We start from the raw sequence: 17,324 nt of genomic DNA on the forward strand, positions 1-17,324 counted from the left end.
AATAATGGCCGAGGACCGAGCTAGGGCCGGTTCTCGGTCTGCCCCGATCCTCATTTCTTCTTGTTTTTTCTTTTATTTTTCTTCATTTGTTTTTGGCTCAACCTGGCTCTAACAGTGCAAGGGATAGGGCTGGCCCGGCACCTCACCCCTTATTCATCCACGGAAAAAGTTTATATAAGGATGTTACCTTATAATGTAGAGAACTATGGATGCCTCTCAAAAATCCATCGGAAAAGGTAGTTTTAATGTTGAAAAACCCTTTGATTGATCATCTCGACATCGAGATGTATGACTATGAAAAATAAAAAGATTTTAAGTCTCAAAAATAGTACATTTTACAACATATTATCTACACCGTCCATTTTCAAGATTTTCATATGTTATAGATCTACTTGATTGTTACCATTTTTAAAATTTAAAATTTTATAATTAGATATAAAAATATATTTTGAGATAATCCTAGTAACATTTTACATCAAAATTACATACCATGATAAAAGTTGAAGGGCACGGTACCTCTACACCTACGGAGGCGTCCGTATGCAAACTGCACCCTTCATCCACTAGATTTGACTGTAAAAATTTTAATGGTTAAAGTGCATTTGCAATTATTTATTTATTTAGTTGTTGTGCTGAATAGGTAACTTACTTTGCCAAAATCTGGAATCTTAAAAATACTATTTTACCCCTAGGGGCAAATGTACATTTTGCTCCTGTGGAACATAGAATGTTTTAACCCAATCTCTCTCTCTCCTCAGCTAAAAGAATAACAAGAAGGCACGCAACACACAGAGGATAACAAGAACATTCACAATATGCATCACACCCCATATGCAATCTACCTCATAACAAGAACGTACACAATACACAGTCTCTCTCTCTTCATTTGTAATCTACGGTAGCCAATAGAACAGCAAGAACGTATATAATAAACAGAACCTGTGTATGGTGTCTCTCTCACATTTAATATCTCTTCTATGAATTCAGTAGATATAAAGTTTAGGGCTCTCTCTCTCTCTCTCTCTCTCTACATATGTAATTTAGGTTAGCTGCTAGAGAGAGAACATACCTTATGGACCGTATAAGGTAGATAGCCAGGGTTTATTACCAAAGAAAGAACAGTGGAGATCAGTTTTCATTTGGATAAAGATTTAAGCCCTGCTAGTGTAAAAATCCATCGTCAGTGGTTATGCATGGATGGTGGATGTCAAGGCCACGTATCGAATAGCTTCCCCATTCATCCATTGTCGGTGTTTTCGAAGTTCAACTTGGCTCTCACTTGCTGGGGTCGCAAGTCTGAGCCCTTGTCGGACTTGAGTAAATTCTGATTCGGCCTAGCGAATAATAATAATAATAATAATAAATCGTGTTTCTTATTGAAAACAATGGAGATTAAGGTGATTTCTAGTTTGTGAGATTTGAATCACCAATCCGAAATGACTCGGGCGAGTTACTAATCGAATAGGAGATTCTTTAGATGTTTGTACGGTTATTGGGTTTGTGCAAGGCAAATGAAGAATACCAAACCAACGAGCTCAGGATATAACTCCCCTTAAGCTCTGGGTGTGTTTCAACTCCAAATAAAGTAAGATTATGCAATGATTAGGATGGAAATAGTGTTTACCCGAATTTTATGATCCACTTGAGCGTGTGAGGCTTGCCTCGGGCCGAGTACCTCAGACTAGATATTAAGTACTCAGCCCGAGTTATGAACTACTGAGAAAAAAATAAAAATAAAAATAAAAATAAAATAAATAAGAAAATTGATGCATGGCCAAAGGGAAAGAATCCTCAGCCACGTGACTCACCTTTTTTTATTGAAATAATGCATCTCTCACACATACCCACCCCTCCTCTCTCCTCTTGCATACCACCCAACAACACAAATCTCTCTCTATACCATGGCATCTCTCTCTCTCACTGACTCGAAGACACCCAACTAGTGCATATCTGTAGGGTCCTCGAGAACACCTCGCTTGCAAAACTATGAACCCCAAATACTCGGATGCCTCCCAAGGCTTTTAATATAGTTGACCAAATGCGAGAGAAGTAAATGCAACAACAAAAGACATGTGAGAAATAAAACAAATACAAAAGATGCACCGCAGCAACACACAATTTATATGGTTTAATACTCAATGCTATGTCTACTGTCTTAGCAAGTAGAAAGCCAATATCACAATAAAGATTGCAATTTTGGATTACAGGAGATATACATTTCTCTAAATATTGGCAAAAACCTAATTAATCTTTACTTCTAAACCCGCTCTTTTGACCAAACAACATTGTTGATGAACTTTATTTTTTCACTGCTACATAACTACCAGAAAGAGAACCTTGAGAGCAACCAATAGATTTTCTCTCTCTAAAAGTGAAAGTTTAACCAACTCAAAACCCTATAGAAAAACTACCTCTCTTTACGAGGCCATTTCTTTCTCTTTTAGAGATCCATCACCTTCTTGGAGATCTCTTACCATGACCTCAAAGGAGTGACCCTTAAAATGATGAGTATTATGTTTTCGGTGATCCTTGGTTATAGAGATTATTAGGGTTTCTTTCTCGCTTCTCAACAAATGGGAGACCCTAAACAATCAAATTAAGGGGCACCTCAAAAATTTCACAGAAGAGTTGTTTCGATTCTTAAAAATACTCAAATTGATCATCTCAACCTCAAGATGCATGGACATGAGAAAAAATGGATTTCAAGTTTTGGAAGTAGTGCATCTGGTAATGCATTTTTAGTCCATCAGTTTTCAAGATTTTCAAGTGTTCATAGATTTGCTCGATCTATACTATTTTTTAAGCTTTAAATTTTATAATTAGAGATAAAAATAAATTTTTATGTCATCACAAAGATTTCCAATATTGAAACAGCATATTTCGACATTATTTGAAGGTGCGATTTACTTTGATTGTTTAGGGCCTTGGCCTTATTCAAAGCACACCCTTAAAAGATACGATTGACATTTTAAGATTTTGAAAAATATTTACTTAAAGCTGCCCTACCATAATAAGTAGGGTTGCAGCCTCTTGGCCATCCAAATATTTAAACAGTGAAAATTGATGTATTTCTGTTTTCTTTTGATTTCTCATTTTGAAACTAGTTTGCCGTTAGGCAGGTTGTTCCCAGGATGCCTAAACGTTTTGTTCATCATCAAGCATTTGCTCCATGGAAGGCGACTATCTTTATCTTTTTTCTTTTGGTTGAATTCTCTCTCTGAAACTAGTATGCCATTGAATATTATTGGGAGTGTTTTTCTTGGGGGTTTTTCTCTTTGAAACTGGTATGGTATGTTCTGTGGCTTTTTCTAAAACTTATATGAAGTCTTGCTTGGAGGGTTTCTCTCTCTAAATTTGTGTTTGGTGGGTTTCTATCTAAGAGGTTCGAAGTTGGATTTGAGTGTTTGATGACAATTTCTTCTATCTCTAAATCTGATGGCATGGTTTAAAAAGTTATACTGATTTGAAGAAAAGAGGAGAGAAATCTCAGATAAAAGAAAGAAAGAGAAAGGGTCAACAAATTGGTAAAATGGTAAATAGAAAACTAGGGCTCTGGGAAGCCCTGGTTCGTTCGGGGTGCCAAATCTATATTGTCCAAATAAATGGACGGTGTATATGGTTGCAGCCCTACTTCAACAAGTAAAGATGCGGCATTATAGAAACCGTATCCCGATGTTTTACGATGAAGTTCTTCTTTTTTCCAGGTTCATTGTTACTTCACGTTTCAAATCGTGGTTATTTTTACAAGAAAGAGTTTATATGAGGTATCAACCTTACATTGTATAAGTAAGGTGCACCTTTAAAACTCACTTAAATATGTTATTTCGACGCTGCAAAACCCGCTAAATTATCTCGACCTCAAGATATAGAAAACAAGTTGATCAAGTCCTGAAAATTATGCATTTTGTAATATCCTGAAAGTTGTGCATTTTGCAATATATTATCTAGACTGTTTATTTTTTTGACATTTTCAAGTATTTATAGAACGACTCGATCTACGTCCTTTTTGGAGTTTTAAATTTCGTGATTTAAGGGTAGGCATGACTTTTAAATCTATCGTAGGGTTTTTGGCACCACAACAATATCTTTCTATACAATTTAAAGGTATGCTTTATTTTGATTGTTTAATGTTGACGCCTTTTACGACCCACACTATAATTGAGAAAATATTTGAGCAAACATTTTCAATAAAATATACCAATTCAGATTTGAAGTTTCAGGTCCTCCACCTGAAATGAATTTCTGCTTCTTTCAAAATTTCATAGGGAAAATTATAAATAACCCCCAATAATAGACTACCTATGCAGCTTACCCCCAACCAAGCTTTTTTTCTTAATTTTTACTCCAAATTTAACTTTTCTAGCAAGTATCCCACAAGTCAAAAAAATCACATTTTTTTGACGAAAATACCCATAGTGTCGGACCGCCCTCATTTTGTGCAGACCACATGTCCAAAGTGCCGGAACACCCATATTTTATGTCAGACTGCCCCTATTTTGTGTCTGACCACATGCTTTCCAGAAGCCTAAAGTGCCGGACAACTCCCATTTTTGTACTGGACCGCATGCCCAAAGTGCTGTACCACCCCCATTTGGTGTCGGACGGCCCCTATTTTGTACCGGACCACATGCTTTCCAGAAGCAAAGTGCTGGACCGCCCACATTTTATGCTAGACGACATGTTTTTCAGAAAGTATTTTGGTCTTAATTTTACCTTTTTTATGACTTGGGGGTATTTGCTAGGAAAGTTAAATTTAAAGTAAAAAATGAAAAAAAAAAAAATTGAAATCTATTCTTGAAAGTTATTTATAATTTTCTTAATTTCATATGCAACCCTCACGTATATTGGGTTAATAGGACCCAAAAATCAACAGTTGGATTTCACTTGTGAGATTGGATAATGGTCAAAAGTGATCCGAGGTTAGCCGGTGGAAGTGATGTGTCTCTCTTTGTACGGCCTCCTATTGCTTCTCTCTTTCCTCCGGCCTCAACCTCTTCTTTCACTATCCTCCATCCCTTCCTCTTTCGCTCTTCCGGTCCTAGAGTTCGGTTTCTCTCTGACCTTGATTACATCTCTCATTTTCAGCTGCTTTCTCTAATCTTATTTTCAGCTGCTTTCTCTCTAACCTTGATTACATCTCTTATTTTCAGCTGCCTTCTTATGTCTGACTTCTCTCTCTGTCTCCTTTGTCACCCATCATGTACATCTTCTTCCTCACAGTCCTACTTGCATCGTGTGAGGGAGATGGTTTAAGCCTCTGTGTCATGGAACTCCTTCAATCTTCAACCCAAATCTCTCTCTCTATATGCTAGATTCTTACTCTTCATTTGCAAAGTGCAAGCCTTATGGTAGCTTTTGCTGGCTCAGAAGACATAGACAACATGCATCCACAATAGCTTATCAAGACATAGACCACATGCATCCACAATAGCTTATCAAGACATAGACAACATGCATCCACAATAGCTTAGTGAAATTTGAAAATTTATTGCTTCATTTTAGGAGGCATGAGGAGCGAAAGAAACCTAGATGGCTCCTAATAGAAACAAAATTAAAAAATCCCAGTTTTTTGAAGACTACAGTAAAAATATTACTCTTTCCATTTGAGAGGAGAATGAAATAAGATAAGAAAGTGTATACTTGTAGTGACCCCAATCCCAATTGAAGTAACTGTAGGAAACCAAAGAAGTCCAGAATAGCCATCGTGAGCCCTAAACCGTGAGCCCTAAACCAGGAAACTTAAGAACCAGCATCCCTGAACCACAATCCCTACTCCAAAATTTAGTAAGAAGCCCTAAACAGTTAGAACCTATCCTATAGAAGTACATAATCCATATGGAGCTCCCTTAGGATAGTTCGCGGGGCCACCAGGGTTCAACAATCCACCTCGAAGCACCAACAACGAAGGTGGGGTCGTTGGGCAAACAATCCAACAACATCACGTGTAACCCTAGAAACCAGTATCCTTTAACCTCAACCTTTACTCCGAAATTCAGTAAGAACCCTTGAATGGTTAGAAACTACCCTACAGAAGTCCATAATCCAGATGGAACTCCCTAAGATGGTTCGTGGCACCACATGGCTCAACAACCCCACTAGTAGCGCCACTCTAGTAGTGGGGTTATCGGTATCACCTGTACTGCCAAAGTGGCAAAGGCCTCGTCAGGAACTTGGTGGCTCAAGCCAGCTTTAGTGGTGGGGTCGTTGGGCACACAAGCCAGCAACATCACCATTAATGAAAAATAGGGCAGAGGCATTGTTGGGAAGTTGGTGGCTCAACTTACGAGCCTACAACCCGAGCGTCATGCTTTGGAATGCAGTGACAAAAGCTCACAATTACTTCAACAACGGGGTTGGTGTTGCCAACAACCCCACTAGTATCGCCATTCTCGAATTGGCCCAAACCACCAAGTCTTAGAATGCGCAAGTCGCAAGCAAGAAGTAACCATCATTACCTGGACGATGGGGATGACGTTATTAGAAACATGACCAGCAACATCTTTGCACAACTATGAACTTGAAGAGGCCAGTAGCTATGCCAACGATGCCACTAGGGTCGTTGATTTCTCACCACAACTATGAACTTGAAGAGGCCAGTAGCTATGCCAACGATGCCACTAGGGTCGTTGATTTCTCACCACGCCATTGCCCAAGTCACATTGTCCATAATTCTGGCGATTGCATGTCACACAAACAGTAATCATGTCTTCAACTTCCCGAAGGCAGCACCAGATAGGCCACTAGTGTTGTTGAATGATGGACGACCCAAATTTCATCCCAAACTTCGAATGGTGGGTGGTATTTGTCTATAAATATTTGTCGAAACCCCTTTTTTTCAAAATGAAACTTTAAACTATCTAACAAGACTCTGTCAGAAGCAACCTAGACCCTATACTGCCCCTAAACGTTCCTGACTTGGTAGACTCAAACCTCAATCTAGGATACCTAAACTCAAATTATGATATCTTTGAACCCTAAAAAAAATATTATGCTCCGATAGCCTCACTTGGCGGACTCCTGAAGGATTGGAGAAGGTTTGCGCATCCATACTGCTTCTAAACTGGCATTGGCTGCGGGTGTTGGGACTTTGTTCTTTTTATCTCTTTTCTATTGGCTATTTCCAAAAAATGCATCTTCTCAATCCCTCCCTTTTCTCGAAACGTAATTTTAAAACTTCTGTACAAGCTTCCAGTTTTGCCATCTCAAGATCCGGCTTGCCGATGATTTGTGCGAGGGCAGTCATATGGCCAGTCTCTTCCCTGAATTGTAATTTAACGAGACCTATTCTCTACTGAAACCCTTTTCGACGGGTTTACACTCGAAAACTAGGTAGGGGCCACGGTTCCTGCAGAAATTTTTGAGTATAAACAACAATGCATGTAAAAAGATAGAGAAGTGTATATTTAACAAGATAAGAAAGTGTATATTATGACATTGTATCTCCATTAGATGCACAATGAAAGAGATACGAAAGTGTAATTATATCATTATATCACTATTATATATACAATAAAAGAACCACAACAAATTTACGTGGGGCACAAATTTTTCTTCAAAAAAGAACATCTCTCTAAAGAAATCTTTATGGTATAAGAAGATCATCGATCCATCTCTCGTCATCTCATGTTAATTTCTTTTTGTCTATATGACGTAAGTCCTCTCTCTCTCCCTACTTTTTTACTTTTCCTTCACTAAATTCGTTAAACTCTCCCTTCTACGTTCTATTTTTCCTTCATCCTTCATCATTCTACCTTCTAGCGTTTCCCTCATCCTTCATACTTTTTATTTTTCCATCATCTTCAATTATCAAATCATCTTCATATTTTGCCATCATCTTCAATTCTACATCATGTTCATTTTCCTTATTATTATTTATTACTAAGCCATCATCTTCACACTCTCACGTTATGTTAAAGCCATCATTTTGCATCATCTTCCCTTAAGCCTCATCCATTATTTCTCCTTTCACTTCTCATGCCATTAGCCATGACCGTCCACCACAAGCGATCATCTTCCTTCATCCTCGAGTACCTTCAAGGTGAAACGGATGCTCCAACATCTAAGTATCCCTATCAATATATGATATTTTGCGTTTATTAAATTGACAGAGAATAACTATTTGTTATGGGAAACCCAAAATGTTGTCATTCATTGAGACTCATGAACTTTTGGATTAATAAATAGTGATTGCCATATACCAAGTCAAAAGATTTGCTCTCCTAATGGTAAGAATGAAATTGAAAATCCATACTACAAATTATGGATAAAGTCCGACCGATTTCTTAAAGCCTGGATTACATGGGCACTGTTAGGAGAGTGTCTCAGCCAAGACTTCTGTAGATATTTGGAAATGCATAAAGAATACCTATACAAATAATTCTCAAGCTAGGGAGTTCTAACTTACTCAACAACTCCAACTTTGAAAGAAAAGGAGTTTGATCCTATCAAAATACGTATGCAAATTCAAGAGTATTTGTGATGATTTGGTGGTTATTGAAAAACTTGTATCAGATAAAACTAAGGTATTTTGACTTCTTCATGGACTTGATAAAAAATATGAGTTTCTCTACCATTATGCTTAAGCCTCTCATTCTTTTTTGTTATGAAATCATACATATTCTTGAAAGCCATGAGAATACAAATCAGCCCCATATCTATGAAGAGCATTCAAATCGAAATCAAAATATGGCATTTGTTGGAAAACAAAATATTTTTTGGACCCAACAAACGTAATTAGAATTACAGAGGTAGAGGGAGAAATAGTTTTTGTGGTTAACAGTTCTTCAACTCTCAGAGATGTGGGTTTTGTTCAAACTAACCAATTAGTAGTGTAGGTTGTGTGGGGTGCCCTGGACAAACCAAATAAATAGTGGTACACCTCCTATGCGACACATGGATCATGGCTTCCAACAAGATCCTCAGATACAACAGTTGGCTCAAACAAGTTTAGAAGTGATAAATTTGTGGGAAATTTGGGCATACTTCATTAAAGTATTGGCATCGATTTAATCACACGTACCAAGTAAATGATATTCCTCAGGTCCTTGTTACAATAACTATAGCTAATTCAAGAGACTTGGAATTGTTCCTAGACACAGTTGCCTCCACTCAACAACATCAGAAGTAAAGCAAGATTTATTCTCTAATTAGAATAAAACAACTTCAGAAAATGTGTGGCATCAACGTCTTGAAAGTCCTCAAAATAAAATTATCAGTTACTTAGAATTTAAATAGTTGATTAATGTTGATGAATGAAATAAATCTCGTTTTGCTTGTACAATTTGTCAAATGGGAAGTATTGATAAAACATTTACTGAACATCTTTTTAAGATTCATTTAGACTTATGGGTGCCAGCTCCAGTTTTATCCAATCAGAGTGTTTGGGGGTACTTTGCATCAAATAAAATATCACTACACTGGAGGAGTGGTGATGTCTCACCAAATAAATTCTCAGCCTGATGACTGCCTGAATACCAACAGAACAATTGGAAATGGCTACAATGGACAAAAAAAAAGCAGTCTTATAATATATGAAAGGATGAAAGATCACCTCAATGTGACGAAAGAAAGCTCCCTACCAAAGACAAGAAATATCCGAGCCCAATCATGCCCAAATCAATACTAAGACAGTCCAAAAAGAGGCACAGTCGAACTCTGGTAAAATTATCCGAAAATGGAATTCCAACTATTCAATCTCTAATCCAAGGTTCCTTAAGGATACCTCTGATCGTCAGGCCACTCGAATGCCGAAACACAAAAGATATGGTCCAGCGAAGCTCAACCATCCATTTCACAACATTGATCTAAGGCTAATTTATAAAGCTTCCTCAATATATACAAAGAAAAATGGTCCGATAACTTTATAGGTGGAAGGTTACAATATAAAAGGGCTATGGTCCAAATTTGAGCCTAATTCGACATTTGATAAAAGAGAAATGGCTTAGGGTCCACCTAAATCAGTTAAATTTTACAAGAGGAACCCAATAAATAAGTGGCTAATGAGCTTCACATTTTTATTAAAACGATGATGAAAAAATCTTTTGATAAAAATTTCAGCTAAATTTGATGTCTAAAAGTGCCTTTTCGGGCACCATCTTTAGTGCACCACATAATGATCACACAGAAAAGAAGAATATACCATATTGTGTCTATGATTCATCATCTTCAAGTGAATTACAAGCAACAATTTGTTTTGCAAAAATTAAGGGGCGATATATTCCGATTTCAAATTTCACTATGTTGGTCCGTGCAACATGGGATTTTCATCCATTTATGTATCATTGGGTTTCTCCTCTTCGATTGAGGTCGAATCGAGATAAATTTTTGGAGGTTTGCAACAAGTGATTTGTATTTGTTCTCATGGCCTCCATTCACTCTCGGAGCAATATCGGGCAATCCATGTAGCAATTTGAGCCACAAATTTACAAGGAGCTTCCTAACTCAAAGATAAACGCATCCATATATAGAAATCCACAATCAAAATCCAATTAAAGAGGTGAATCTTGTAGAGAACTTGCCTAAATTTATGAGGCTGTAGTTTTCAAAAGTAGTAAAATATGAAAAGAATCATATCTCTTTAATCTGAAATCACCTTGAGCTTAAATTCTCACCAAACATCGGTCTCGGCGTCTTTCATAATAATCTACTAGCAGATCATCAAATAGTAGCTAAATTTGAGCACAATGATGAAGTATAGAAATAGGTTTGCAATTTTTTTAAAAAATAAAAAACTTAAACTTAAAATGAGTGAAACTTAGTGAATGGACGATGGTTTTTACCCAAATTTATTGTAGAATGACTATGGTTCATTTTTGCACAATTTCACGAGAGAAATTTGGGCAGAAATAGAGGGAAAAAAATGTCTAATTTGATGGTAAATGAAAAAGGAAACCTCCTCAAGGGCAAACCATTGAAAATTCCGAGGTTTAGGCATCATTTTTAATAATTTTCAGCTTTGACCCGAATTTATTTTTAATAATCCACATCCTTTAAGCCATATTTTTATTTTCCACCTACCAACTTTTAGTATTCCACCCATATTTTCCTATGTCTATAAAAATCCTCTCAACCTCATTTAGGATTGAAAAATTAAGCTTAACCTAGAGAGAGAAACCTTAGCCCAAGAGAGAGAAAATTTGAACTTTCCAAATCACCCCTGCATCTATCCCATAGTTTCCAAACTATCCCTCAACTCTATCAAAATACCTTTATAAATTGGAAAATCCCCAAGAATTCCCATAAATCATAGAATACCAAAATATAAAAAATGCCTTCAGAAGTTCCCAATTTGGAGTGGCGAGCGATTGGCTCCTAGCCATTACTTCGGTTGGGCTTCAGGCCCTTCAGACTTCAATCATAGATCCACCCTTGGGGGACAGTAAGTCTACCCCTTTTACGCACATCTTCAAAGAGACTTCGTGCAATGGTGATGCTGCTAAAGTTTTGTCAACCTAGTCTTGAGAGGGGCTGGCCCAAGGTTCATACAAGGCCATGAGAGGGGGTGGCCCAAGGTTCATACAAGGCCATGAGAGGGGGTGGCCCAAGGTTCATACAAGGCCATGAGAGAGGGGGGTGACTCCATGTTTGAACTAGCTCTTCTTAAAATCTAAAATACCTAAAATGCCCCTTATAAATTAGAAAATCCAAAAATTCTCAAAAAGTTCCCATAAATCCTAGGGCAGCAAAATTACCCCTAGGAAATCTAACCAAAGAAACCTCAAGCACCCACTTTTTGGATTGCTTAGATTCTAGCGTAGAGTCGCACTTTCCTTCTCGCTTAAAACGAGCAAGGCATGGCTAAATTCCCTGTGAGGAAAAGTGTTGAATACTTGTCCAGATTTCCTAGTAGATTGTTAAGGGTGAGTGGGCCTCCCCGACATTCTTATAGTTTGGTAGTCTAAGAGGGTCAGCTACATCGACTCGGGGAATTTAGAACTCTCTTGTAAGCGTGTTCTACGCACCCTGTAATAATTGAACATATTTTTGCCTCTTTTGTGTGCAAGTCTTTGGTTGTCGCATTTCCTTTGGGGGTGATAAATACCACAAGCGTACACACCACATGCACAATATTCAAGTGCGTACTGATAGACACGAAAACAAAGTTATCGATTTTATGTGGTGTTTGCTAATGATTGTGTTTGTTTTACTTGGATTTATCCTTTAAAGAGAAAAGCTAAATTTTTATCGAATGGTTGAAAGGATATTTGATAAAAGAATTCGAGTTTTTGAATGTGATAGACGTAAAAAATAAGTTATCAATCATCTTAATGACAATGACCATGCAATAATTATTATGCCCAGAAAACCCAGAGCAAAATGGAATAACTGATAGGAATACATAAATATTGTAGAATTGGGTCTTATAATGATGTTTCATATGGGAATTCCTAAATATTTTTGGGTTGAAGCATTTTATACTACAATATTTGTTATCGATAGAATTTCCTCTACCAATTTAAAAATGGATTCACCATATTCACTATTGTTTGGACTGTGACCAGAATATCCTCAGTTCGAGTATTTAGTTGTTGGTATTTTTTCATGTCTTTGAGACTATGCTACAAATAAATCTAGTCCCCATTCTCTTTTAAGTGTATTCTTGTGCTATAGTAACTAGCATAAGCGCTACAGATGTCTAGATCCCCCACATGATAAGTCTATATATTTCGATATGTTGTATTTGATTAAAATATATATCCTTATGTTAACTCCAATTCTCGGTTTGATAGTGCTCAAGTTTAGATGGAGTTGTGCACTTATGTTATTGGTTGTCGTTGTACTTATAAGACTAAATTAAAGTTTGATGGTAGTCTAGAGAGACTTAAGGCCAGGCTAGTTGCTAGATAATACAATCAGGCTACTAGAATTGATTTTTCTGAAACATTCGGTCGTGTTATTAAGACAGCTAATATTTGAATTGTGCTCATCATAATTACTGTGCACCACTAATGTGTCAAGCAGCTTGATGTGAAAAATTCTTTCCTGCATAATTTTCTTAAGGAATATGTACTTATGGATTAACCTCTTGGATTGTAAGCTCAAAATATCCAAACCATGTCTGAAAATTAAAAAGAGCTTTACATGATCTCAAGCAAGTACATTGAATCTGGTTTGATCGATTTACTATCTACTTATTATCATTGGGGATTGCATTATAGTTGATTCATCTATGTTTGTTTGTCGCACAACTCAAGGTACTATTATCCTTCTCCTTGATGTTTATTACATTATTATTTATGGTGATAATTCAAATCTTTTAGAATGGTTCATTTTTCAACTTAAAAAGGAATTTGCAATGAAAGATCTTTGACCCTTTTATTACTTTCTTGGCAAAGAGGTATCTTTATTTTTAGGTGGAATTTTTGTATCATAAAGCAAATGTACCCGGGATCTTCTTGATCGTGCTCAGATGCTAAGTGTCAAACCTATTTAAACACCAATGACAATGAAGAATAATATGAATGGGAATTCTGGTCCATTTCCTGATCCATCTATTTATTAAAGCATTGTTCGTGCACTCCAATACATTCTATAATACGCCCTGACTTTTCCCATAATTGTTAAAACAATATGCCAATTTATGTATGCCCCTACAATTGCACATTTTTAGGTAATTAAGTAAATTTTTCTTTGTCTCAATACACAATGTTGTAATATAAAAATCTTATATGCTAGTTCACTGGAGTTATATGTCTTCTTTGATGCAGACTAGGCTTGGTATCCAAACACTCACCATTCAACCACTAGTTTATGCACCTATCAAGGTTTGGAGTGCTAAGAAACTCGTTCAAGTGTTGAAGCAGAATACCGATCTATGGCATCCACTGTTGTAGAATTGATATGGTTTTATTTTATTCTTTGAGATATTATGGTGCCTCTTCTTTAGCCACCAACATTTTTTATGACAATATTAATGCTCTCTACTTAACAATTAATTAGGTTTTTCATGCCCGGACAAAACACATTAAGATAGACTATCATTTTGTGCATGAAAAGGTTGATCTTGGATTACTTGTCGCTCGATTTGTTTACTTTCGTAATCAAATAACTGATATCTTCACCAAGCCATTTGCCACTAGATGGTTTTCGAGATCTTTGCTTTAAACTCAAGTTTCACATGCCTTCTCAGCCGAGTTTGGAGTAATAGAAACAAAATTCAAAAAACCTAATTTTTTAAAAGGCCACAATAGAAATATTGCTCTTTCCTTTTTAGATGAGAATGTAACAGTATAAGAAAGTGTCCACTGCATGTAATAACATATGAAAGTGAACATTATATGTAACAAGATGGAAAAGTATGTATTATACTATTTATCATCATTATATATAAAATACATGCAACAAGATGAAAAAGTATAAATTATACCATTTATCATCATTATATATAAAATGAATGAGCCACCACAAGTGTATGTGGGGTGCACTTTTTCTCTCAAAACATCCCCCCCTTTCTAAAGAATTCTTTAGCTCCATTTGTCAAATATGAAACCATGGGATTTCCTCGGGTTATTTCATAAGAAAAAATGGTGCCAATCTAGATGCATGTTGGGGTTCTTTGTCTTCATAACAAGAGAAGTTTCCTACCTTATCATGCCAGAATACTCAAAAAAAAAATGACAAAGAACAATTTACGATGCAAATAATTACTCGGTTGAAGAGGAGAGAAAAATTTGAAATAGAAGATAAAGACAGACGGTAGTGGAGAGCGAGGAAGGGGAAACTAGAGAAAGAGGAGGTTGAGGCAGGTAGAGAGATAAAAATTAGAGGCTATTCATGGGAGAGAGAGACGTCGAGGGGAAAAAGAGCAAATGGGATTGCAGGTTTGGTAATAATTATATTTTTTAAATATAATTTGATCTTAATTTTTAAATAATATATAATCTTTAACATGAAGATCATGAATATGAAAAAAATAAATTAAAATTAAAATCTAAAAATAATAATTATATTAAAAAAATATTTAGACTTATACTTGTTTTTCAGATAGACCACATATTTGCATCCACCAATGGATGCTTAATACCTTTAGACTATATATTGTTGAAATATGGTCTAGCGCGCATGAAATAATTTTCTTTATCCGAATCTCAAAGCAAGTGAAATCCAACGGTTAATTGTTGGGTTCTTATGTAGCCAACATATGTGAGGGTCGTATAAGATCATTACTCAAAATCTTAATTTCCGAACTCTCACTTTGGACTAGTATATATACTATAACATACTAAGCATGGATAATCTAAGATGATGGGCAGCATCGCTGTCCATCCATCATCATTGTCCGATAAAAAGACACCGGTGATGACAAACAGTAAGATCCACTACAAAAATGATTTGCCAAGGGTATGTCCCACGCTCTTTCTATCACCATTCATCTACTAATTGGACAGTGATAGGACACTATTGACCATATATCCTTATGGTCATATGAATCGCAGACTGTTCTTGTTCTTCGAAGAGCAAGACTTCCCGCGAAACCACCTTCAATCAACCTGTGAAAAATTAGGGTTCCTTTTTCTTCTGGCCAGGGGAGGAAGTTAGGGTTTCGATTCATGCATTACGAGCAATGTATGAATCACTAAGCATTTTTTTTGCTCGTCATCATCAGTTCATGTGAGAGAGTGTAACAATCACCAGATATGTGCGGGATTGCTCTGATAATTTCAGGAATTTGCTTTGATTCATCTTCTCTCAATAATGTTAATGGAAAATGTTTTCAAGACTCTAATTTCTCATCTTATCAACAGGACACAGAGGTACCTGTTAAACCTTTAAATGCAACTGTGTTTGTTGCTCTACTCATAGTTAGTTATTCTATTGGTACCGGTTTTTCTTTTTTTTGCTTTTTTTTTTTTGTGTAATTTTGGGTGATTCTGAGCTTTGTTTGAAAATTTTCAGAAAATCATGGGAAATATTGCTACTTTTTGAAAGAACCCATTAACACTAAAAGGGAATAACAACACATAAGGAGAGACCCATGTGAAAATTCTGGCTCTTTTCTAGTTTAAACTGATTGTATCAATACTACTTTGGTCTGCTCGATGTTTCATGCTTATTTATGTTTATTTGGGGGTTGATTTTCAGCTGCCTCATGTGCTTAGTTCTTCTCCTGTGCTGATTTTGAAAGCCGTCCAAAAGACAGTCATGGAATCCAAGTTTATTCGTGTAACTATTTTTTATTACCTTAGAAGCATTCTTCAAGTTGTATGGTCATTACCATAGGACGACACCTGATAGTTTGAAAGTGGCTTGCATTTGAGTTTATTCATTGAACTGTACTTTACAACTTGTGATGATTGTCTTCTTTAGATTAAAAAAAAAGGAAAAAAGGTTAGTCATGGTGTCCTTTTTAAGATGTAGAGCGTCCAGTTATGTGATCTGCTTGTTTCTTGATGTTTGTGTTTGAAGTAATTTGTTGTTGGTACTTACCCCAAAAAAAAGTAATTTGTTGTTGGTATAAGTTGGCTTTCTTGGGAAAATTCTGTTATGTGCTGACCTTTAAAATGTATGAAACATTTTAAATTTGGTTTTGAAATTATTTGTTGCATTCTCCATTTGCATTTTGCCATGGCTTTTATTTGGATTGAGAGATTTCTATCATTGTCTTTCCCTTCCATTTATGGTAATCTTGGGTTTAATCTTTAGATTGTAGAAAATTGAGTACTATATCTGTGTTTCTTATCTCACAAACTTTTTTACTGTTACTTGCGAGATACCGAGTGAACCAAGTTTCAACATTTTCAGGTTTGTGGGTCATTTTGGACCATCGATGACCTTAAAGAAGCACTGCAAAGGCGAGGACCTGATCACCTGGGGAGTGAGATAGTGCTTCTCAAACAAAATGAGATACTGTCTAGTGGAACCGAAGAAAACTTTTTCTCAGATACAGGTGCAAACAGTACAAATGGCCATTATGGTGTCATTGATTCCCCTGTAGCTTCCCATTCCTTATCTGCTGACCTTAAAGCTCAAGGCCCAATCCTTGAGTTGGAAAAGGCTGATAATGACTGCAGAGAGGAAATTAAGGATAATGCATGGCTTCTTGAAACTGAAAAAGACTGTGATATTCCTAGATGTGAAGTGAAAAACACTGGTGGTGATGGCTTATCTGGGATAAACTCTTCCTCAGAGATGCATTTCTTTGGTGCTACTTTGCAGCTGAGGGGAATAGCACCTATACATCAGCCACTAAAAGATGCAGACCAAAATCTGCTTATTTATAATGGTAGTGTGCTGCATTTACTTTCTAGACGTTTCAATTCTTTACACGCATCAAAAGAAAAATTAATGAAAATGTTTATATTCCATTGTGATTAGTAATGAAATGA

General features: G+C 36.3%; 1 protein-coding gene across 12 annotated transcripts in view; it reads left to right on the forward strand.

The window, feature by feature from the left end:
- The first annotated feature begins 15,423 nt into the window (after positions 1 to 15,423).
- The window catches only part of LOC18435778 (Asparagine synthase family protein), a 36,631-nt gene continuing 34,730 nt past the window's right edge, over positions 15,424 to 17,324 (forward strand). For all 12 annotated transcript variants that reach the window (XR_016042518.1, XR_016042516.1, XR_016042517.1 and 9 more), the window contains exons 1-2: positions 15,424 to 15,752; positions 16,741 to 17,221. Coding sequence is in view for 1 of the 12 variants with exons in the window: in XM_088849448.1 (XP_088705574.1) it covers positions 15,636 to 15,752; positions 16,741 to 17,221 (598 nt within the window). In the remaining 11 variants the exon portion in view is untranslated. The remainder of the gene's footprint in view (positions 15,753 to 16,740; positions 17,222 to 17,324) is intronic.

Source organism: Amborella trichopoda, chromosome 10 (assembly GCF_054954075.1).
Source record: "Amborella trichopoda isolate Santa Cruz 75 chromosome 10, AtrichopodaSantaCruz75HAP2 v2.0, whole genome shotgun sequence".
Lineage (NCBI taxonomy): Eukaryota > Viridiplantae > Streptophyta > Magnoliopsida > Amborellales > Amborellaceae > Amborella > Amborella trichopoda.